The 19,446-nt window shown below is 42.4% G+C and overlaps 1 protein-coding gene across 1 annotated transcript in view; it reads right to left on the reverse strand.

The window, feature by feature from the left end:
- LOC311237332 (glutathione hydrolase 5 proenzyme-like) overlaps window positions 1-18,605 on the reverse strand; it is an 82,060-nt gene extending 63,455 nt beyond the window's left edge. Inside the window, exon 1 of the mRNA XM_084325152.1 lies at window positions 18,372-18,605. Within this exon, the coding sequence (XP_084181278.1) occupies window positions 18,372-18,547 (176 nt within the window). The 5' untranslated portion in view covers window positions 18,548-18,605. The remainder of the gene's footprint in view (window positions 1-18,371) is intronic.
- Window positions 18,606-19,446: the final 841 nt, after the last annotated feature.

Consider the following 19,446-nt stretch of genomic DNA (forward strand, 5'->3'; position numbering starts at 1 on the left):
ATCTGATCCACTACTTTTACTGTACAGTCAGGGGCCGAAACTAAAGCCCGCCGCCCGCCAGGGGCGGTCTGTTTTTACCTTTGGCGCATGACACTTAGAGGGCTGCCCCGCCGTGTGGCGTGTAGACGTGTAGTTCATAATGATACTCTTGTGCGAGTACAGATTATAGCCGCTCGTCTTTTTTTTCTCCGCCGCGAGATCGTTAAAAAACTACAAGTCCCACATCTCACTCAAGTCAACGGTCCAATCACAGTAGAGTGACGTGACTGGTTTCATGAGGAAAAAAAGCAAATGACCAATCGGAAGCTATCATTTGGCTTGTTTACTTCCGTCTGCTCTAGTCTATATCGGACCTCCATGAACTAACGTTACTGTTTAAACAATGACCCAGTCAACTATTCACTTTTAGTTTAATACATGACGAGGCATTGTCTAACGGTATCTAGCTGGCTAGCTACTGATAGCTGCTGATATCAACAAATGCTCCAGCAATAGTCTACTCGAGTGCATAATACCTCCGTTCCCTCGTTAGCTAGCTTAGCTAGCTCACGGTAGATCCACCTGTCCCAGTAAACTAAATTGTCTTAACGTTATCTACCGGGCTAGCAGTAGCTACAGATAGCTCCTGATATCAATGTCTTATAACATTGATTGAATGCGTATTCTAGCTGAGGGCATGTTGAATGTGATTTGACAAAAGAACCGTAACGTTAAAATGAGGTCCAGCTGCATCGCCGGAGAATCCTTGCATGCTGAATGTAGGGTCTAGCTGAATATAGGGTCTAGCTGCAGGGCCGGAGAATCCTTGCTGGAGCTGGAGGCTACTCAAGTATACACTAGAGATGTTCCGATACCATTTTTTCATTTCCGATCCGATACCGATACCTGAGTTTTGGGTATCGGCCGATACCGATACTAATCCGATACCAGTGCAAAAAAAAAAAAAAAAAAAAAATTGTAAATTTTTTTTTGTACTTCTTTTTTTTTTTTTTTACAGCTAGACACTACTACATATACTGTTGTTTTTTTTTACAGTATACTACTAACCCTGTGATATGATTGCCATCATTGTTGTATGGCCTGGCTCAGTTAAACCCTTTGTAAAACATGAACAAATACATACAGAGAATGAATGACATGATAGAACTTTCTTTTATTATCAAGTTTGACAGTCAGTCATAAATGAACAAGCATGTTAGCACTTAGCACGTGATAAGTTGCGAGTTGCGACCATGTACCCGTATGTGCCAGGGACACTTTTGTGGACAAACCGACTGACAGAGCTATAGAGCTGCGGTCGCAGCTAAAAAGAACATAAATAAATAGGAATAACAATTCCTTTAAAAAACTGTTAAAGTGCAGCCACAATTTTGTAAAATAAGATTTAAATAGTACAGTAAAACAGTAGTGCTACATCAACTTAAAAACAAAACGTTCAAAATAAACGAATTACAATTACAGTGTAAAATAAATTTCCCTCACGTCAATAACAGTCTGGTTGGGGTCAGTTATCCTCACCTCCTCAATAACAGTCTGATCAGTCATCCTCACCTCCTCAATAACAGTCTGATCAGTCATCCTCACCTCCTCAATAACAGTCTGATCAGTCATCCTCACCTCCTCAATAACAGTCTGATCAGTAATCCTCACCTCCTCAATAACAGACAGTCTGGTTAAGAAAAGAGCAGCAGTTACACACAGTAAACAAAAAATAAGTTCACATCGAGTAGGAACTGAGTGAGTATTGCTCACAATTTAAAATTTCAAGAGCAATTTCTCTTTTATACTAACAGTGTACAACATCAATAACAGTCTGGTTGGGGGTCATTCTCACCTCCTCAATTAACAGTCTGGTTAAGAAAAGAGCAGCAGTTAAACAGTAAAAAAAAATAAGTTCACATTGCTCACAAACTTCAAGAGCAATGGCTCTTTTATAGTAACAGTATAAAACAGTAGTGCAACATCAACAACAGTCTGGTTGGGGGTCATTCTCACCTCCTCAATAACAGTCTGGTTAAAAAAAATAGCAGCAGTTAAATCAAATCAAATCAAATGTGCAGCAGTTACACAGTAAAATAAAAATAAGTTCACATTGCACTTGAACTGAGTATTGCAATGCTCAGTGTTGCTCACTATTTTAATTTCAAGAGCAATGGCAGGTTCTTCTTCAAGAAGATGAGCATTTCTGCTCTCTCTCCTCCTAGCCTGTTCCTCTTTGCATCTACAATGTTGGAGGCTGTGCTGAACAGTCTCTCGCTATCCACACTGGTACTAGGAGCACAGAGAAATTTTGCAGCAGTTGCAGCCAGGGTGGGAAACCGAAGTTGGTTGCCTCCCCAGTATTGGAATGGGCTGTCTGAGCGCGGGATAGTTTGCTCTGTCAAATATGTCTGTATTTGAACCTGTGTGCTTGAGCTAGTACTTGCCCTGCCCCCACGTTCATCATCATGCTCCTGCAGGATCTCCTCAAACAGGCCCTTGAAGCTGCTGCTTGGCTGTGCCTCCATACGTGGGGCCTTTTCCACTGGCTCTGCTGCCTCAGCTGTGGTCCTCCTCGTCCTCAGTGACGCCTCCATCTTGTCAACCTCTTGGTTCAGTGCCTCCTTTGCATGCTGGATGCTGCCTGCACTTGTGAAGTATCTGAAATAATATAAAAACATAATTAATAATTAAATAAATGTCAAAAATAAACAACAACCTCCTCCAGTAGCTCTTGATGGTGACACATAGGTTAATGCACTAGTAAATAAATAGTAATGTATATGAATGATGCATGTGCATAAAATAATAACAATGCAATGTCTATTACCTAGAACACCATTTCTAAGTTTTACTTTTGTTTATAATATTTACAATTGTTTGTTTTCTAAATGTAGACTAGGATTATTGTTGTTATTGTATAGAGTAGACTATGATGCAACATTTTTATAGGTTGTTGTTTGTGTAGCCTACAGTGAATCTAAAACATGGCCAGTGTATGGACATAGATGTGATTCAAACAACAATAACACTTGTCTTTATTTAAACACTGTGGAGCGCAAGTCTGGAAGGGTCTGCTATGACATCACAACGTTCCAGAACGTTCTAGCCTGTTCTAAGTTACTAACCGGTGCTACTATGACATCATACTGAAGCTTAACTTGAATTACACTAGGACACAGCTGCAGTTACACAAATGTCATGTTTCATACTTAGCTAGCAAGTTTTCTAGCCTAGCCAAAATATAGCCCTGTTACTACTTGTGTTATTTAAATATTCATATTTACATCCACATTCATTTCTAACACAAGAACTATTATATTTAATAAGCATACTATTAGACATACCTGTCTTTGAAACTCGGGTCCAGGAGAGTGGCAACTGCATACAATGGCTCATCCTCTATGGTTCGGAATCTTTTGTTGGCAGCCTCTAGAAGGGTAGTTTTCATTGTTTTTATACCGGTGTCCTCCGGGTTCTCCCGAGCAAGCAGCCTTTTCAGCACTGTGACAGAGGGGATCACTTCAGCTGCAGAGGAGGTGGAGGAGCAAACCTGTCTCGTCAGCTCTTCAAATGGAGCCAGAACAGCGATGGTTTTCTCCAGCAATGCCCACTGGTTGGCTGTCAGGGTCGCTGGCAGGTCGTAGTCAGCTACATACGATGAAATAGACCGCTTCTGCTCCAGTAGACTCTGGGCCATATAGAACGTGCTGTTCCACCTCGTCGCTACGTCTTGGTGCAGACGTTTGGTGGGCACTTGGAGGTCTTTCTGGATGTCCTCCAGGCGTGTAGTAGCCAGTGGCGAATGTTTAAAATGCCCAACTATTTTCCTACTATTTGCCAGCGCATCGCTCACACTTCGCTGGGATAGTAACCCTTCATGCACCACCAGCTGGATCGAGTGGGCAAAGCATCCCAAGCTTGACACGTCCAGCTCGTCCATCGCTTTCTTCATGTTGCTTGCGTTGTCGCGCAAAACAACATGAACGTTGGACTTGGGGATGTTCCATTTGGCCAACATCCCTTCAATTGTTTCAGCAATTGCAGTGCCAGTGTGTGACCCACGGAATTCATTAGCTTGCAGCACCGCACTTTTAAGAGCAAAACTTGTCGAAGCCGTGTCCACCCAGTGTGCGGTTAAGCTGAGCAAAGACATTGGGCACACGTCGGAGCTCCAAATGTCAGTTGTGAAACTAATAGCATGAACGTCTTTTAGCGTTGCTGAAATGTGTTCCCTCACCGTCTCGTATAGTTTGGGGAGGGCAGTTTCAGAGATATATTTGCGACCTGGCAAATTGTACCGTGGCTCCAAATGTTCCATTAAGCGGCGAAATCCCACATTTTCAACGACCGACAGGGGTTGGTCGTCCAGAACAATAAATTCAATGAGTTTGTCGGTTATCATTGTCGCTTTTGGGCTGTCTTTTTGGTACTTTTCACGTCGCTGGAATGCGGTTACCAGCGTTTGTTGCTGCAGCTCTTCACTTTTTTTCCCCTTTGTTTTGATGAACTCCGCATGCTCGTTCGCGTGATGAGTCTTCAAATGCTTGATTAAATTGCTCGTATTGAATTTGGCAACACTTGTGCCACCCCTCGAAACTAAAGTCTTGCATATTTTACACGTTGCCGTTTTAGTGGTGGGGTTTTCCAGTGTAAAATATTCCCAAATGACTGACATTTTTCTAACTTCTCATGTTACACACCGCTAGCGCCGCTCGTGTTTCTAGCTTCTCATGTTACACACCGCTAGCGCCGCTCGTGTTGTTTACCTGTGAAAAAAAAAAAAAAAAAGCTGCGCGTGATAAATGACGCCATGGGATCGGAGGCTAGAATTTACGTGTACTCGCCGATACCGATACTACCATTTTAGCCAGTATCGGCGGCATTTCCGATACCGGTATCGGTATCGGCACAACTCTAGTATACACACAGACAGTGGAGCTGTTTGCAGATAGCAAGCATTTTGACTTATTGCGTGGTGGCTATGTCTCGCAGATAATACAACTACAAGTATGATTATATAATATATATTTTATTTAAATTTTTTTTTTATATAAAATATATATATATATATTTTTTTTTATCAAAAAAAATTTGGCAGGTAAGAAATATGCTTGGCGGGTAGACTCTTCCCATCTACCCGCCACTGGCCGGTGAGTCAAAAAGTTAATTTCGCTCCCTGTGTACAGTGTTTTGCCATTAGTTTGGGGTTACTGGTTAAAAACAGCTGAAATAAATTAATTTCTAACATTCTTGTTAGAAACAACATGTGCCACAATTCCATAAATCAAGTCACTTTACTTTGATTTCTGAAATGTTTAAAACTTTTAGTTTTGTTGCCCAGAGATGATGTAGTGATTAAGAGCGCAGTATCTGGAACCACATGTATCCCTGCTGGACTAGAATCGAATCCCACCAGAACCTTCTGTCCTCTACTCTGTCTCAATAAAGAACCTTCTCTCCTGTGTCTCCTCTACTCTGTCCCTCTCAGCCTCTCTGTCTCAATAAATAATCTCATCTCCTGTGTCTCCTCTACTCGGTCCCTCTCAGCCTTTCTGTCTCAATAAAGAATATTCTCTCCTGTCTCCTCTACTCTGTCTCCTTCTCAGCCTTCCTACTGTCTCAATAAAGAACGGGCTATCCTGTGTCTCCTCTACTCTGTCTCCTTCTCAGCCTCTCTACTGTCTCAATAAAGAATCTCATCTCCTGTGTCTCCCCTACTCTGTCTCCTTCTCAGCCTTCCTACCAGGGGAGGAAACTAACTTTTTGGCTTACCAGCCAACTGGCGAGTATCTGATTTTTTTTACCAGACAAACTGATTTTTTACCAGCCAAAAAAAATCGCTAATTGTGATAATTACTTCTTTGTATGTCTTTGTCTAAATTGATTTTCAATCATAGTAAAAATCACACCGTGTCTCTACTCTTTAAAATATTTATTAGCATAAAACATTAATAACAGTCTCTACTCTTCACAATATTAGCATACAACATGTATTAATCACACTGTCTCTACTCTTCAAAATATTAGGATATCACATATTAACATGAAAGAGGGAACTATTCTGGACTGGGTTGGGCTGAACTAGGCAGTGAAAGATGCTGGGCTGGACTGGACTAGGTTGGACTGGTCTAGGTTGGACTGAGTTGGGCAGTGAAAGAACCAAGCATTTCACTGTAATGTAATAGCTAAATAAAACAACTTGACTTGTTACATTTGCACTCTGGTTGTATGCCAAATGTATTCTGGTTGTACTGTACTTGTGCTGTAAGATGACAATACATTGGAACCGAATCGACAACGCTAGGGGTTCAGCAGGTGTATTCTGAATGCCAAGTATGACAACATCACCGTTGTGAAGGGCATATGGGCGAGTGGTGATATGGGGGAAAACCCGGTAATAATAAAATGTCACTCGGCTGCATTTAAGCAAAGCCGCTCAGTATAGTCCACTTTGTTGAACGCGCGTTATGGTAGCTTGTTACATGCTAGGTAGCTAGCCGGCTAATGCTGGTTGACTTGTCATTCTCATCCGACTCGAAGGAGACGCGTCGCATGCTGTTGTTCGCCTCCATGTCAGACCGCACTGATATCCGAAAGCGACGACTCTACATGCAATTATTTTCATCCACTGATGTGTTTTTGTCTAAGTTTGTCTACGTTGTCAAGCCGGTGGCAGGAGTCTGTAGGTCCGCGCGCAGTGATCTGTCCACTTCCCCTAGATGGGCGGCATCTTCTAGAAAATGAGTGTTCATTGGAGGAGCTTAGAGCGCATCTGTACAACGATGATGTTCATTGGTTATGGTTGGATTGAGGCGCAAATGGGAGGAATCAAGAGGGGAGTCAGAGTTCGGCTTGTGCCAGACTGGCGAGTGCTCTTCATGAATTACTCGCCAAACGTTAAAAATACTCGCATTTGGCGAGTAAAGTGGCCTAATTTCCTCCCCTGCTTCCTACCATCTCTAAAAAGAACCTTCACGCATGTGTCTCCCCTACTCTGTCTCCCTCTCAGCCTCTCACCACATATATCAGCTGATGATAGTGATTTTTCTAGATCTGCAGAAAGGGCAGATGTGAACAAACAAAGATTATTTCTCTGTCTAGCTGTGCAGATTGTTGTTGTTTTTTGTTGTTTGCATACTTGCTTTTGCACAATAGCATTGAAACAGACTGTAGTTCAAAAATACATTTATATTTTATTTTCCATTTCACAGTGTTTTCATGTCTTATCACATTACTGTTAAAAACGTTATTTTATACAGACCACATTATATTGATATCTGTAAATATCGGTCAACGGCGATAACAGTAAATGTATTATCGGTTATCGGTATTGGCCAAAGTGTTCATATCGTGCATCCAATAAGAAAGCAATAATCTGTCACTTGTGTGAAACAGGAAAGCCACCTCCAAACAGTTCTTGTTGCCCCTGTATGAGCATGTTCTCCTTCTAGAAAGTTCTGACTTGTAGTTTTTATTTTTATTTTAAAGTAGAGCTGAATATACTATTATGTGAACTTGACAAACATGAAATCCAGGCACATACACAGAAAGGCCCTCAAATGTACAAACTGTTGATGCCAAGTTAGGAGAAATGACTAAATGACCTTTGACACCAATTGAAAAACAGATGTTTTCCGCCGTTTGAACTTACTTGAAAAGGGACATATTTTGTCAAATGGGTTTTACCAGAATTATTTAGGTGCTGGTGAAAAATTATGTATGTACTGTAGGCTACTCCTTGCCATTTGGCCAGGGTTTGACATCTTCAGATCAACATGCTAAGCTGTTTAGAATCACTTCACCTAAATAAAACACACGCATATATACATTTATAAATGAAGCTTAATTAATCAATTTGTTGTGCTTTTTAGAGCCAGGAAGACTGCTTACCTAATGTACTGCCCAGTTTGTAACAGTACTTTACTTGTGGGTAGTGGGGTAGCTAGTCAGGGAAGGAAATAGTTAATTTGAAATGTTTCAATTCAAGAGAAGAAAGAGGTGCTTGAAAATAAATACTTCTTTGCCAAAAAAAATATAAACAAACATGTTCCACAGATTAAAGGGCGTTGTGCCCCTTTAAGAAAACTGTCCATCAGTTCCACACATAAAACGTGTTTCAACATTGTGGCAAGAACACAACCGGTTTGGTGGAGTGGAAGGTAAGTGAAGCGACACACGTTGGGGCAATTACTGCTACAAAGCATCAGATTTCAAGACCCCTCTCTTACCATAACAACAGACATTCCGCTGATCTTAAAATCAACTACCAATGTTGACGCTTTCTTCCACAAGGGTCACCTCCCGGGTCAGGCCGATGACACATGCTCAAACCTTAAAGGAACACACCAACATTATGGGAAATATGCACTTATCGTCTTCTCCAGAGTCAGACAAGAAGATAGATACCAATTTTCGTTCATTAGAAAGCTATCCGGCTGCAAACTAGCCTAGCTTAGCACAAATTAATGGAAGCGGATACGGACCAGCTAGCGTAGCTGTTGGCCAAAGAGTAAGCACATGTCCCATAATGTTGGCGACTTCCTTTAAGAAAGTGAACAACGCGAGCCCCCAGACACGCTCCTCACACACTTCCTGCTTGATCTTCATCCACCATCAACACTACTGCTCATTCGCTCTCTACCTCCACCACCTCATCATCTCTAATTCTCTACCTCCACCACCTCATCATCTCTACCTCCACCACCTCATTACTCTCTATCTCCACCACTAGAGCTGTCCCCAAAGCCTGTTTTTGGGATTCAAACTTCGCCAGGGCTTTTCGAACGGACCTTCGAACCATCGTTTTTAATCATGCAAAATATTTGCTCCTAAATAATATTTCTGGTACTGTCGAGTCTTGACTTTAGGCACATAGCGCACATTTACGCATATAACGTAGCGCATATGCGCATATTGCTGCGGTTATTAAGAGTAGTAGTACCTACTTACTGGTCATGGGAGGCTTCAATAACGTTTGGATGATAATTTGTTGAAACAACATCTTTGTTGGCCGACGGCTCCTGCTATCATTATGCCACAATAATGTGGAAAAAAATTATTAAAAAAGAAAATATATAAAAGAAAATTATTGTTTTTTTTATTTCGAAGCTTCGAAATAAAATCGAATCTCGGCCCGAAGCTGTGAATTCCAAAAAAAAATCGAAGGTCAGCCCTAATATTTTTCAAGGTTGAAAAAACCCTCAGCTCGGAACTAGGCAGAATCTGCATATGGCTCGCTGATAACAAACTATCATTACACATGGGCAAAACAGAGTCCATTCTCTTCGGTTCAAATAACAAACTCAGCAAGACCGACGGCTTCTCAGTTACAGTGGGTGACAATATTGTCACAAGAAAAGATGAAATTACCTACGTGGGTTCCATCCTAGAGGCTAATCTTTCCTGTGACAAAATGGCATCCAATGTAATAAAAAAAAGTCAACCAACGAACTCGATTCTTGTACCGGATCTCCTCTCTGGTAAACAAGAATACCCTGAAGACTCTGGCAGGAGCACTCATTCAAGGGTACTACGACTATGCTTGCACCTCATGGTACCAAAGCACCTCAAAGGCGCTAAAAACAAAATTACAAACATCTCAAAACAAACTGGTCAGACTACTGCTTGACCTTACTCCTACAACCCACCTCACCCATGCCCACTTTGACAACTTAAGATGGCTTAGAGTAGACGACAGAGTACAGCAACTTGCAATGGGCCTGGTCTACAAGATACACTACACAACCAAGGTACATGTACATGTACATGTCAAAATACTTCCCAAAGGTCAGTGAATACCACGATCACAACACCAGAGGGAGCTCCACAAATCATGTTAAACCCAGATTCGGCTCAAACAAGGGACTAAACACGTTTCGCAATTATGCCACATCAATAATAATAATAATTTAGGACCTGCTCAGAGGTCATCAATCGGCACACATGCGATGCATGCATGCAATTCGTATCTGCGATTAACCCATCCCGTCGTCCTTCCCCCCCAAGGGCAGCCGGGAGCAGACAGGCGTCAACGTGAGCCGTGCCAGGGGACCAATCCAAGTGCTCCTGTCCGTCTTCGTCAAGGACGCCACAGCGTTAGCGATCTATTGTTGTGCATGTTTTTCCATTGGGTTTATCTTATCGGGGGGGAAACCCTTGCGAGCACGGGGAGAACATGCAAACTCCACACAGAAAGGCCTGGGAGATACCACACCTGGGTAACTGGCATCATGGAAACCTGGTCCCCAAGCGGGAATCGAACCCCGGACCTTCTTGCTGTGAGGCGACAGTGTTAACCACTACACCACCGTGCCGCTATTTGGAACGCCCTACCCAAAGCTGTAAAGGAATGTGAATCACTACCCACTTTCAAAACCACTCTCAAAGAGCACCTACGGGAGACTGCAATTCGAAAATTGGCCCCTGTAAATGCCCTAACCCAACCCCCTCCAATGTACAGTTTTGCTTGTACAGTTGTACAGTGTTCCCCACCCACCCCTCCTACTATGTCCTGATTAATTGAAAATGGGGGACCCTGATATAAACAAGACGAAAGTCTTTCTCTGGTCTGCATCCCCTTAACAATTGTGTTTATTGAGCTGTACTGTATTGTACCCAGGGAGCGAAATTAACTTTTTGACTCACCGGCCAGTGGCGGGTAGATGGGAAGAGTCTACCCGCCAAGCATATTTCTTACCTGCCAACATTTTTTTGATTAAAAAAAATATATAGAGAGGGGGGAGCTTCGGTGGCCAGTGTCCTTTCAGCCGAACAGGATAATGAAAAAATTATCCCACTAAATGGCCAGACGCGTCTTATGGCGACATCTACAATTACCTCATTGAGTCTCCAGGTAGACTAATGTTTATATTTAAGTGCAGCGGTCTGTAGCCACTTACATGACCATCGAAGCTCCCCCCTCTGATGGAACAGTCCACATTCATTCGAGCGTCATCTCGCGTCGTCCAGACTCCATGGGCACTCTGCGCATGTCCATGCGGAATAGGTGCTTTAAAATGGCCTTTTTCTCTGCCGATTTAGTTCTGATCGATTAGTTATGGGTCACGCCGTGTTCAGGAGAGTGAGGCGCATAAACGTCTATTCGATCATGTCTCTAGCACCCCCACAGCCGTATCGGCAACCACTTACATCACGGCTCTCGTCCACATTCATTCATTTGACCCCCCCGCAATCTCCTCCCTGATTTCAGAATCCCGGAAGTGTTGCAGTGGTCTATGGCTCTGGGTTAGCTTGTTAGCTTATGCTAACGTAACGTTATCTTCGATCTTTAACGCGACGTGGGCATAATGGAGTGGCGAGGATTGCAAAGCAGGTTAGATGCATTGGACCCGTTGTGGAATAAAACAGCAGGGACATGTTTTGGGTCACAGAATAGGCACACTAGTCTTGCTCTAGTGACGCTCTAGAGACGCTACTGCTGTGTGCTGTTGATGTTAAACGGAGTTTCACAACACTGGGCGCGGGGCGATGACGTCGCCGTCGCCGGATTTTTAAAATAAGAGTATCGCAATATGAATCGATCTTTTTACATTGCATCGATCCTATTTGATTATTGATAATAGATCGATATATCGATCTGGATCGATGTATTGTCCCACCCCTACTCATCACTATCTACCTCACTCCAACATCTCATCACTCTCTACCTCACTCTCTACCTCACTCCACCACCTCATCACTCTCTACCTGACTCCACCACCTCATAACTCTCTACCTCACTCCACCACCTCATCACTCTCTACCTCACTCCACCACCTCATAACTCTCTACCTCACTCCACCACCTCATCACTCTCTACCTCACTCCACCACCTTATCACTCTCTACCTCACTCGACTACCTCATCACTCTCTACCTCCACCACCTCATCACTAGTCTCTACCTCACTCCACCACCTAATCACTCTCTACCTCCACCACCTCATCACTCTCTACCTCCACCACCTCATCACTAGCCTCTACGTCACTCCACCACCTAATCACTCTCTACCTCCACCACCTCATCACTCTCTACCTCCACCACCTCATCACTCTCTACCTCACTCCACCACCTCATCACTCTCTACCTCACTGCTCACTCCACCAGCTCATCGCTCTCTACCTCCACCACCTCATCACTAGTCTCTACCTCACTCCACCACCTAATCACTCTCTATCTCCACCACCTCATCACTCTCTACCTCCACCACCTCATCACTCTCTACCTCACTCCACCAGCTCATCGCTCTCTACCTCCCATTTCCTTTACTACACAACTGCTGTGACCTTGACAACCTCCGTTCTGTCCATGTCCTCCTCCATTTCCTTTCCGTCATTCCACATCAAGCTGCACTGTGTCTCTGCCAAACGTAATGCTGAAAATATAGACTTTGACTGCTGGTTTGACAGGGTTAGGGTCTTTACTCTTGGCTACATTTGAAATGAAAACGCAACATTAATTCATACATTCTGTAGAGATGGATTTATGGCCTGATGTCATTTGTGGTCCAGTACCGGACCGCTCGGGCTTAAGAGGTTAACCCTGTGAGGCCCAAATAAAAAAGACATTAGCAACATCAGAGGCCAGAGGGTGGGACCTATAAACACATGAAGGGTGCCGTGACTGAAAAAAAAATTGAGAAACGCTGGTATATATTGTGTTTCTCTTTGTGGTACCACAAAGGGGGGTTGGGTAGGAGGGGTGGGTGGGTGGGGGTAACTGTACAACTGTACAAGCAAAACTGTACATTGGAATATTGACAAAACCATACTTGGAGGGGGTTGGGTTAGGACATTTACAGGGGCCTGTTTCGAATTGCAGTCCCCCGTAGGTGTTCTTTGAGAGTGCTTTTGAAAGTGGGTAGTGATTCACATTCCTTTACAGCTTTGGGTAGGGCGTTCCACATTGATGTGGCATAATTGCGAAACGTGTTTAGTCCCTTGTTTGAGCCGAATCTGGGTTTACCACCATGTGTCATCTCACATGGTGTCATGCGCATCTCTCCACTCTGTTTCCCTCTGTCTCTGTCTCTCTGTATCGTGTCCTGATCATGCTTGCATGATATCATGCATGATGTCAGCTCACATGGTGTCATGCGCATCTCTCCACTTTCTTTCTCTCTGTCTGTTTCTCTCTCCATACCTCATCTCTCCCCTTCTATATCGCTTGACCTAAACAACTCCCATGTCCCTGGGGCATAGTTCGACCCCAGTTCACAGACTGGCCCTTAAACATGCATGCAATGATGTCATACCCATAAGGGAAACAACAAGGTATCACTAGCCAGTAGGGCACAAAGGAGACATATAAGACTCATGACCATTAGACACCACCTATCTACCATCAGTCATCAACCAATGATCAGAATGTGATTCAAGAATGGATATAACTCTGTCTGTATCATATCTCTGGACCTTAGCCGAGTGGTGTGCTCTTGCGTGAGTCTCCACTTGAGGCTCTGGTGACTGGTCCAGGCTTGTTTTTACTCTACATCTGCTTCAGACTTCAAAAGTAAACCATTGTTGGCTTTTACCAACTTGAATTCCACCTCTGACTCCTGTCTCAACATCTCTGTTCAGCTGTCGCGCGCAGTCAACAAACTTATCCTTACTCCTAACAGAAGTCTCTTGGTAACAGCCTTTTATGCTTTCCAGACGTTTCTGTACTGGATTAGACTATATGTCAGAGTAGGAAGTTAGTGGGGCAAACGTGCCCTGAAGGTTCAGACAACACCACTTAAATAGAGAGTATGGGTGTAAAAAGCTCACATTGTGAGTAACATCTCCCTTGAGAAAAAGTATCATGGTATAATCTTACCTACGATGAGCAAACAGAAATATGATGGAAATACCATGACATTACCATTGGTACCATGGTTTAAATTGGATTATACCATGGTGTTATCTAAGTGCAAAAGTGGTTGATTGATTGAATTGATTGAAAACTTTATTAACAGATTGCAGAATGGGTACAATAGTACAGCTCAATACACACAATTGTTAAGGGGATGCAGACCAGAGAAAGACTTTCGTCTTGTTTACATCAGGGTCCCCCATTTTCAATTCATCAGGACATATATGACATACATGACATACAGATAGTCAGTACTGCTACATCTATACATTTATGACATACCAGATTTGCAAATACAGTACTGTTTGTGATACAGAAGGAGTCAGGAAAAGGGAGTATATACATTTGACATAGAAACTGTACATTGGAGGAGGTTGGGTGGGGGGGGTTGGGTACACTGGGATATTGACAACCATACTGGGTAATCTACATTGGAGGTGGTTGGGGGGGGGGGGGGCACACTGTATAAACAAACAAAATTGTACATTGGACTATTGACAAAACCATACTAGGTAAATGACTGTACATTGGAGGGGGTTAGGATATTTACAGGGGCCAGTGTTGAATTGCAGTCTCCCGTAGGTGTCCCTTGAGAGAGGTTTTGAAAGTGGGTAGTGATCCACATTCCTTTACAGCTTTGGGTAGGGCGTTCCACATTGATGTGGCATAATTGCAAAACGTGTTTAGTCCCTTATTTGAGCCGAATCTGGGTTTAACATGATTTGTGGAGCCCCCTCTGGTGTTGTGATCGTGGTATTCACTGACCTTTGGGAAGTATTTTGACATGTACATGGGTACCTTGGTCGTGTAGTGTATCTTGTAGACCAGGCCCATTGCAAGTTGCTGTACTCTGTCGTCTACTCTAAGCCATCCTAGGTTGTCAAAGTGGGCAGGGGTGAGGTGGGTTCTAGGAGTAAGGTCAAGCAGTAGTCTGACCAGTTTGTTTTGAGATGTTTGTAATTTTGTTTTTAGCGCCTTTGAGGTGCTTTGGTACCATGAGGTGCAAGCATAGTCGTAGTACCCCTGAATGAGTGCTCCTGCCAGAGTCTTCAGGGTATTCTTGTTTACCAGAGAGGAGATCCGGTACAAGAATCGAGTTCGTTGGTTGACTTTTTTTATTACATTGGATGCCATTTTGTCACAGGAGAGATTAGCCTCTAGGATGGAACCCAGGTAGGTAATTTCATCTTTCCTTGTGACAATATTGTCACCCACTGTAACTGAGAAGCCGTCGGTCTTGCTGAGTTTGTTATTTGAACCGAAGAGAATGGACTCTGTTTTGCCCATGTGTAATGATAGTTTGTTGTCGGCGAGCCATATGCAGATTTTGCCTAGTTCCAAGCTGAGGGTTTTTTCAACCTGTAACTTGTTCTTGTCAGAGACCAGCAGGGCTGAGTCGTCCGCAAACAGGAACAAGTTGCAGTCACAAGCTGACGACATGTCATTTGCATAAATTAGGAACAGTAGCGGTCCTAGTATGCTTCCTTGTGGAACACCACAGCTCACTGTGAGGGGGGGGGATAGGTAGAGCCATATGAAATCCGTTTTATTTTTTTCCAAATTCCATTTTATTTTTTTCCAAATTCCGTTTTTTCCGTTTTAATATTTCTGAATTCTGTATTTTGCTTTGTACGCTCATTTTACCATCAGAAATAGTGTCTAATAAGTGGGAATGAATAAATGTCCACAATTTAATAAGATATAACAGTCCATTTAATAGGGCTGTCTTAAATACTTCGAAGCTTCATTCATTTATTTCATTCGAATATGAAAATAAAATTCGATTATTAAAAAAAATAAAAATAAAAAGGTATATATATTTTAGCAAAATCAACTCTGCCTCTCTTTGTTAACTACAACAAGCAATGCCGTTTGTTATTTAAGATGAGGTCGGACTCGGCACTGACAGATTTGTGTTCATTGTGCTGCTTTTATGAAGCCTCAAATGACTGCTTACAATATTTCATGAAAGCAAAGTGTTTTGTTTGTCTAAGATTTAAAAAGGTTTAAACTTTACAGCACTGACAAAGTTGAACAAAGTGCTGTACAAGTCCCACAACATAAAAAAAAAAAAAGTAAAAAAAAAAAAAAAAAATTTTAATTAATTTTTTTTTTATAGTTGATTCCATTTTTATTGCTCAATTCCGCGATTCCGTCCGCGATTCCGTGATCGCGGATTCCATATGGCTCTAGGGATAGGGTACCGTTTACCTCCACCATCTGTTCCCTCCCCTCAAGGTAGGATTGCATCCAGCTCACTGATAGACTATCAAAACCAATTGCTTTTAGCTTGTCAATCAGAATGGAGTGATTGACCGTGTCAATGGCCTTTTGTAGGTCCAGCATGACCATGCCGCAGTATTTGCCTGCGTCCACCTCTTGTTTGATGTGGTCATTCAAATAGAGAAGGCATGTGTCAGTGGAGTGGGATGTTCTGAAGCCAGATTGGAATTCGTAGATTAGATTTTTTTCCGCTAGGTACTTTTCGACCTGTTCGTAGACTATTTTTTCCATGACTTTCGAGATGGAGGTGAGAATAGAAACAGGGCGGTAGTTGCCTGGGTCTAATTTGCTGCCCTTTTTGTGCAGAGGGGTCACCCTCGCAATTTTGAAGTCCTTGGGGACGTGTCCCTGTTTTATGGAGAGGTTTATTATGTGTGTGATGATTGGGGTGATGGCTGCTGCTGAGTCTCTGAGGAATTTGGAGGGGATGTTGTCATGGCCAGTGGCCTTGTTAGGTTGGAGGGCGCTCAGTTTATTGAGTACCTCATCTGTTGTTACCATTTCCAGCTTGAAGTCGTCCTTGCGGACCCCTAGGTTTTTGTAGTAAGCTACTATGTGTTCTACCCCATAAAGCCCTGAGTGGGAGGGTAGTTTGTTTACCAGTGTTGTGGCTATGTTTGTGAAGAAAATGTTTAAGTAATTGGCTACATCCAGCTTGTCTGTGATGAGCGTGTTGTCCGTTTTTATGTTTATGTTTGAGAATCTGGTTTTAAGTTTTTTACTGCATCCTAGTTGATTATTGAGTAATTTCCAAAGTTCACGTGGTTTGTTTTTGTTTTCCTCAGTTTTGTCATTGATGAAATTCTTTTTTGCAGTTTTGATCATGGAGTTTACGTCGTTTCTTAGTCTGTTTCTTTCTAGTTTGAGTTCAGTCACGTGGGCTTGGAGTTCACTGCTCGTGCTTTTAGTAAGCTTTGACTGACTTTTACGAAACTCAGAGCATTTTTTGTCTCTGGTTTTCATAGCGGCCAGAGATAGCTAATGTTTACCATGATGGAAAAGTATTTATACAATGGCCGGTACCATGGTAAAACTGAAATCACCATCATACTACTATGATATTTTTTTTCGTACGTGTTTAAACAAGGCTTGAGTAAATTAACCCATAAATACTCAAAATAATAACTTCCAAAATGGGTCACTCTCAATGCCAAAAATGGCCTAAACATTTGTATGTCTCCTGATAATACTTGTTAATGTCGTGAAATTAACGTGATGATAGTTGTATTTCAATGCATCTCTCTTAACAGTACATTAAACTATTATCTATTATTAGACTACACTTTAACCAAGGGACAGAAACAACTAATCTCCAGTCTGCATTTCGCAGACGACCAAATCTCTTAAACTGCTTAGGCACTGTTCACTCCAGCGTATACTGTAGCTCAACCTAGTTGTTAAGTAAATGACCAAGTAAGGCTTTGTCAGTATTCCAATGTACAGTGTAAAATGTGTGTGTCCCCCCTACCCAACCCCCCCCCCCCCCCCCCCCCCCACCTCCAATGTACAGCCCCCACCCACCCACCCAACCCCACCCCACCCACCCAACCTCCTCCAATGTACAGTTTCTACGTCAAATGTATATACACTCTTTTTCTGGACACTTTTGTATCACAAACAGTACTGTATTTGCAAATCTGATATGTCATAAATGTATAGATGTAGCAGTACTGTCTATCTGTATGTCATGTATGTCATATATGTTATGATGAATTGAAAATGGGGGACCCTGATGTAAACAAGACGAAAGTCTTTCTCTGGTCTACATCCCCTTAACAATTGTATGTATTGAGCTGTACTGTACTGTACCCATTCTGCAATCTGTTAATAAACTTTTCAATCAATCAATGTGTGTGTGTGTGTGTGTGTGTGTGTGTGTGTGTGTGTGTGTGTGTGTGTGTGTGTGTGTGTGTGGTGTGTGGTGTGTGTGCGTGCGTGTAATGATAATAATGATAATGATAATAATAATAATAATATAATAATAATAATAATAATAATAATAATAATAATAATAATAATAATAATAATAATAATAATAATAATAATAATAATAATAATAATAATAATAATAATAATAATAATAATAATAATAATAATAATAATAGTTATTACTACCGGGTTCTATGTGGTATACAATGTTGCTCAATCTGTATGTCTATCTATATATCAGACAGCACACATTACAAAGTCACAGTTTGTTACATTACTGTCTGTCCCACTCCCATCAGATGAATGTGTTCCAGTCAACAGTCCTACCTGCCGATTTGGGAGCAGATCTGAGAGTCAGCAGAAACAGCCGCGTGTCTGAAGTGACCGTGGGGGCATCCTTTGTCGAAGAATACGGCGACGCACAGACAGACTGCTGCCACGACACAAAGTAAGCCGACAGAAAGGAGGCAGCCGACCTGCCACGGCTTATATTTTGCCATCATCAAATATCAGAAACGTTGCCAAGAACACTAAAGCGGAGGGAACTGTTGCTGCGTCTCAGTGCGCTCACTGGAGTCCAAGTGGCCCAAACCTGCGGCGCGCTGAGCCCCATACAGCTCCGCCCTCTCCATCATCACCGCTAAGCGATAAAGTGAAAGTAAATGCGGGTCCAGCTTTCAAAATCGTCCCCAGGGAAATGTGTAATTCGTCTATCGGTAAACTGAAACCAAGCGTGCACGCTGTGGGGGTTTCAGAATGATTGAATTTACAGTTTCAGTTTCACGTTTTCAGGATGATAAATTGTGGATCTCTCTCCCTCTTTGGAGGAGGGTATGTGGGGAATTCATAGGGAATGATAATATTCGTCCTATTTCCAGGCCTTGCTAATGGTAATGGTAAATAATCAACTCACGTTTTTTTTTATTTTTTATTATCTCAAATCACTCAATACTAAGTCTACATCTAACTGGATTCAGTGCCAATCACAGCACAATTTCAGCCACCACAATTTCAGCCACCACATTCATTGGATATATTTCGGCTTTAGATAAAGAGGAAACACTGCTTTAGAAATGTTATCTAGTAATTAGTAGGCCTATTGGCTTGGGTGCATGTGATTGGTTTCAGGATTATCTATCTTTTAGACAGTGTGTGAAATCGCTCAATCAGAATTTTTGTCCATAACTAAAGGTGTGCGCAAGGTTCGGTACTGGGTCGTGTCCATTTCATTATATATATTGATTCTTCTTTGAATAACTGAGGTATACAGCTCCCTTACCAGGTAACAGTCACAAGGGAGGTTTTAACAGCCATTCAATTAGGCAAATAAATATTAGGGGCGGATTTAGGATTGTAGGAGATCCGGGGCTTAGCCCAGATAGGTCCCCGCGTCAGCGGGCAC

The sequence above is a fragment of the Notolepis coatsorum genome (assembly GCF_963971535.1).
Source record: "Notolepis coatsorum genome assembly, chromosome: 11".
Classification (NCBI taxonomy): domain Eukaryota; kingdom Metazoa; phylum Chordata; class Actinopteri; order Aulopiformes; family Paralepididae; genus Notolepis; species Notolepis coatsorum.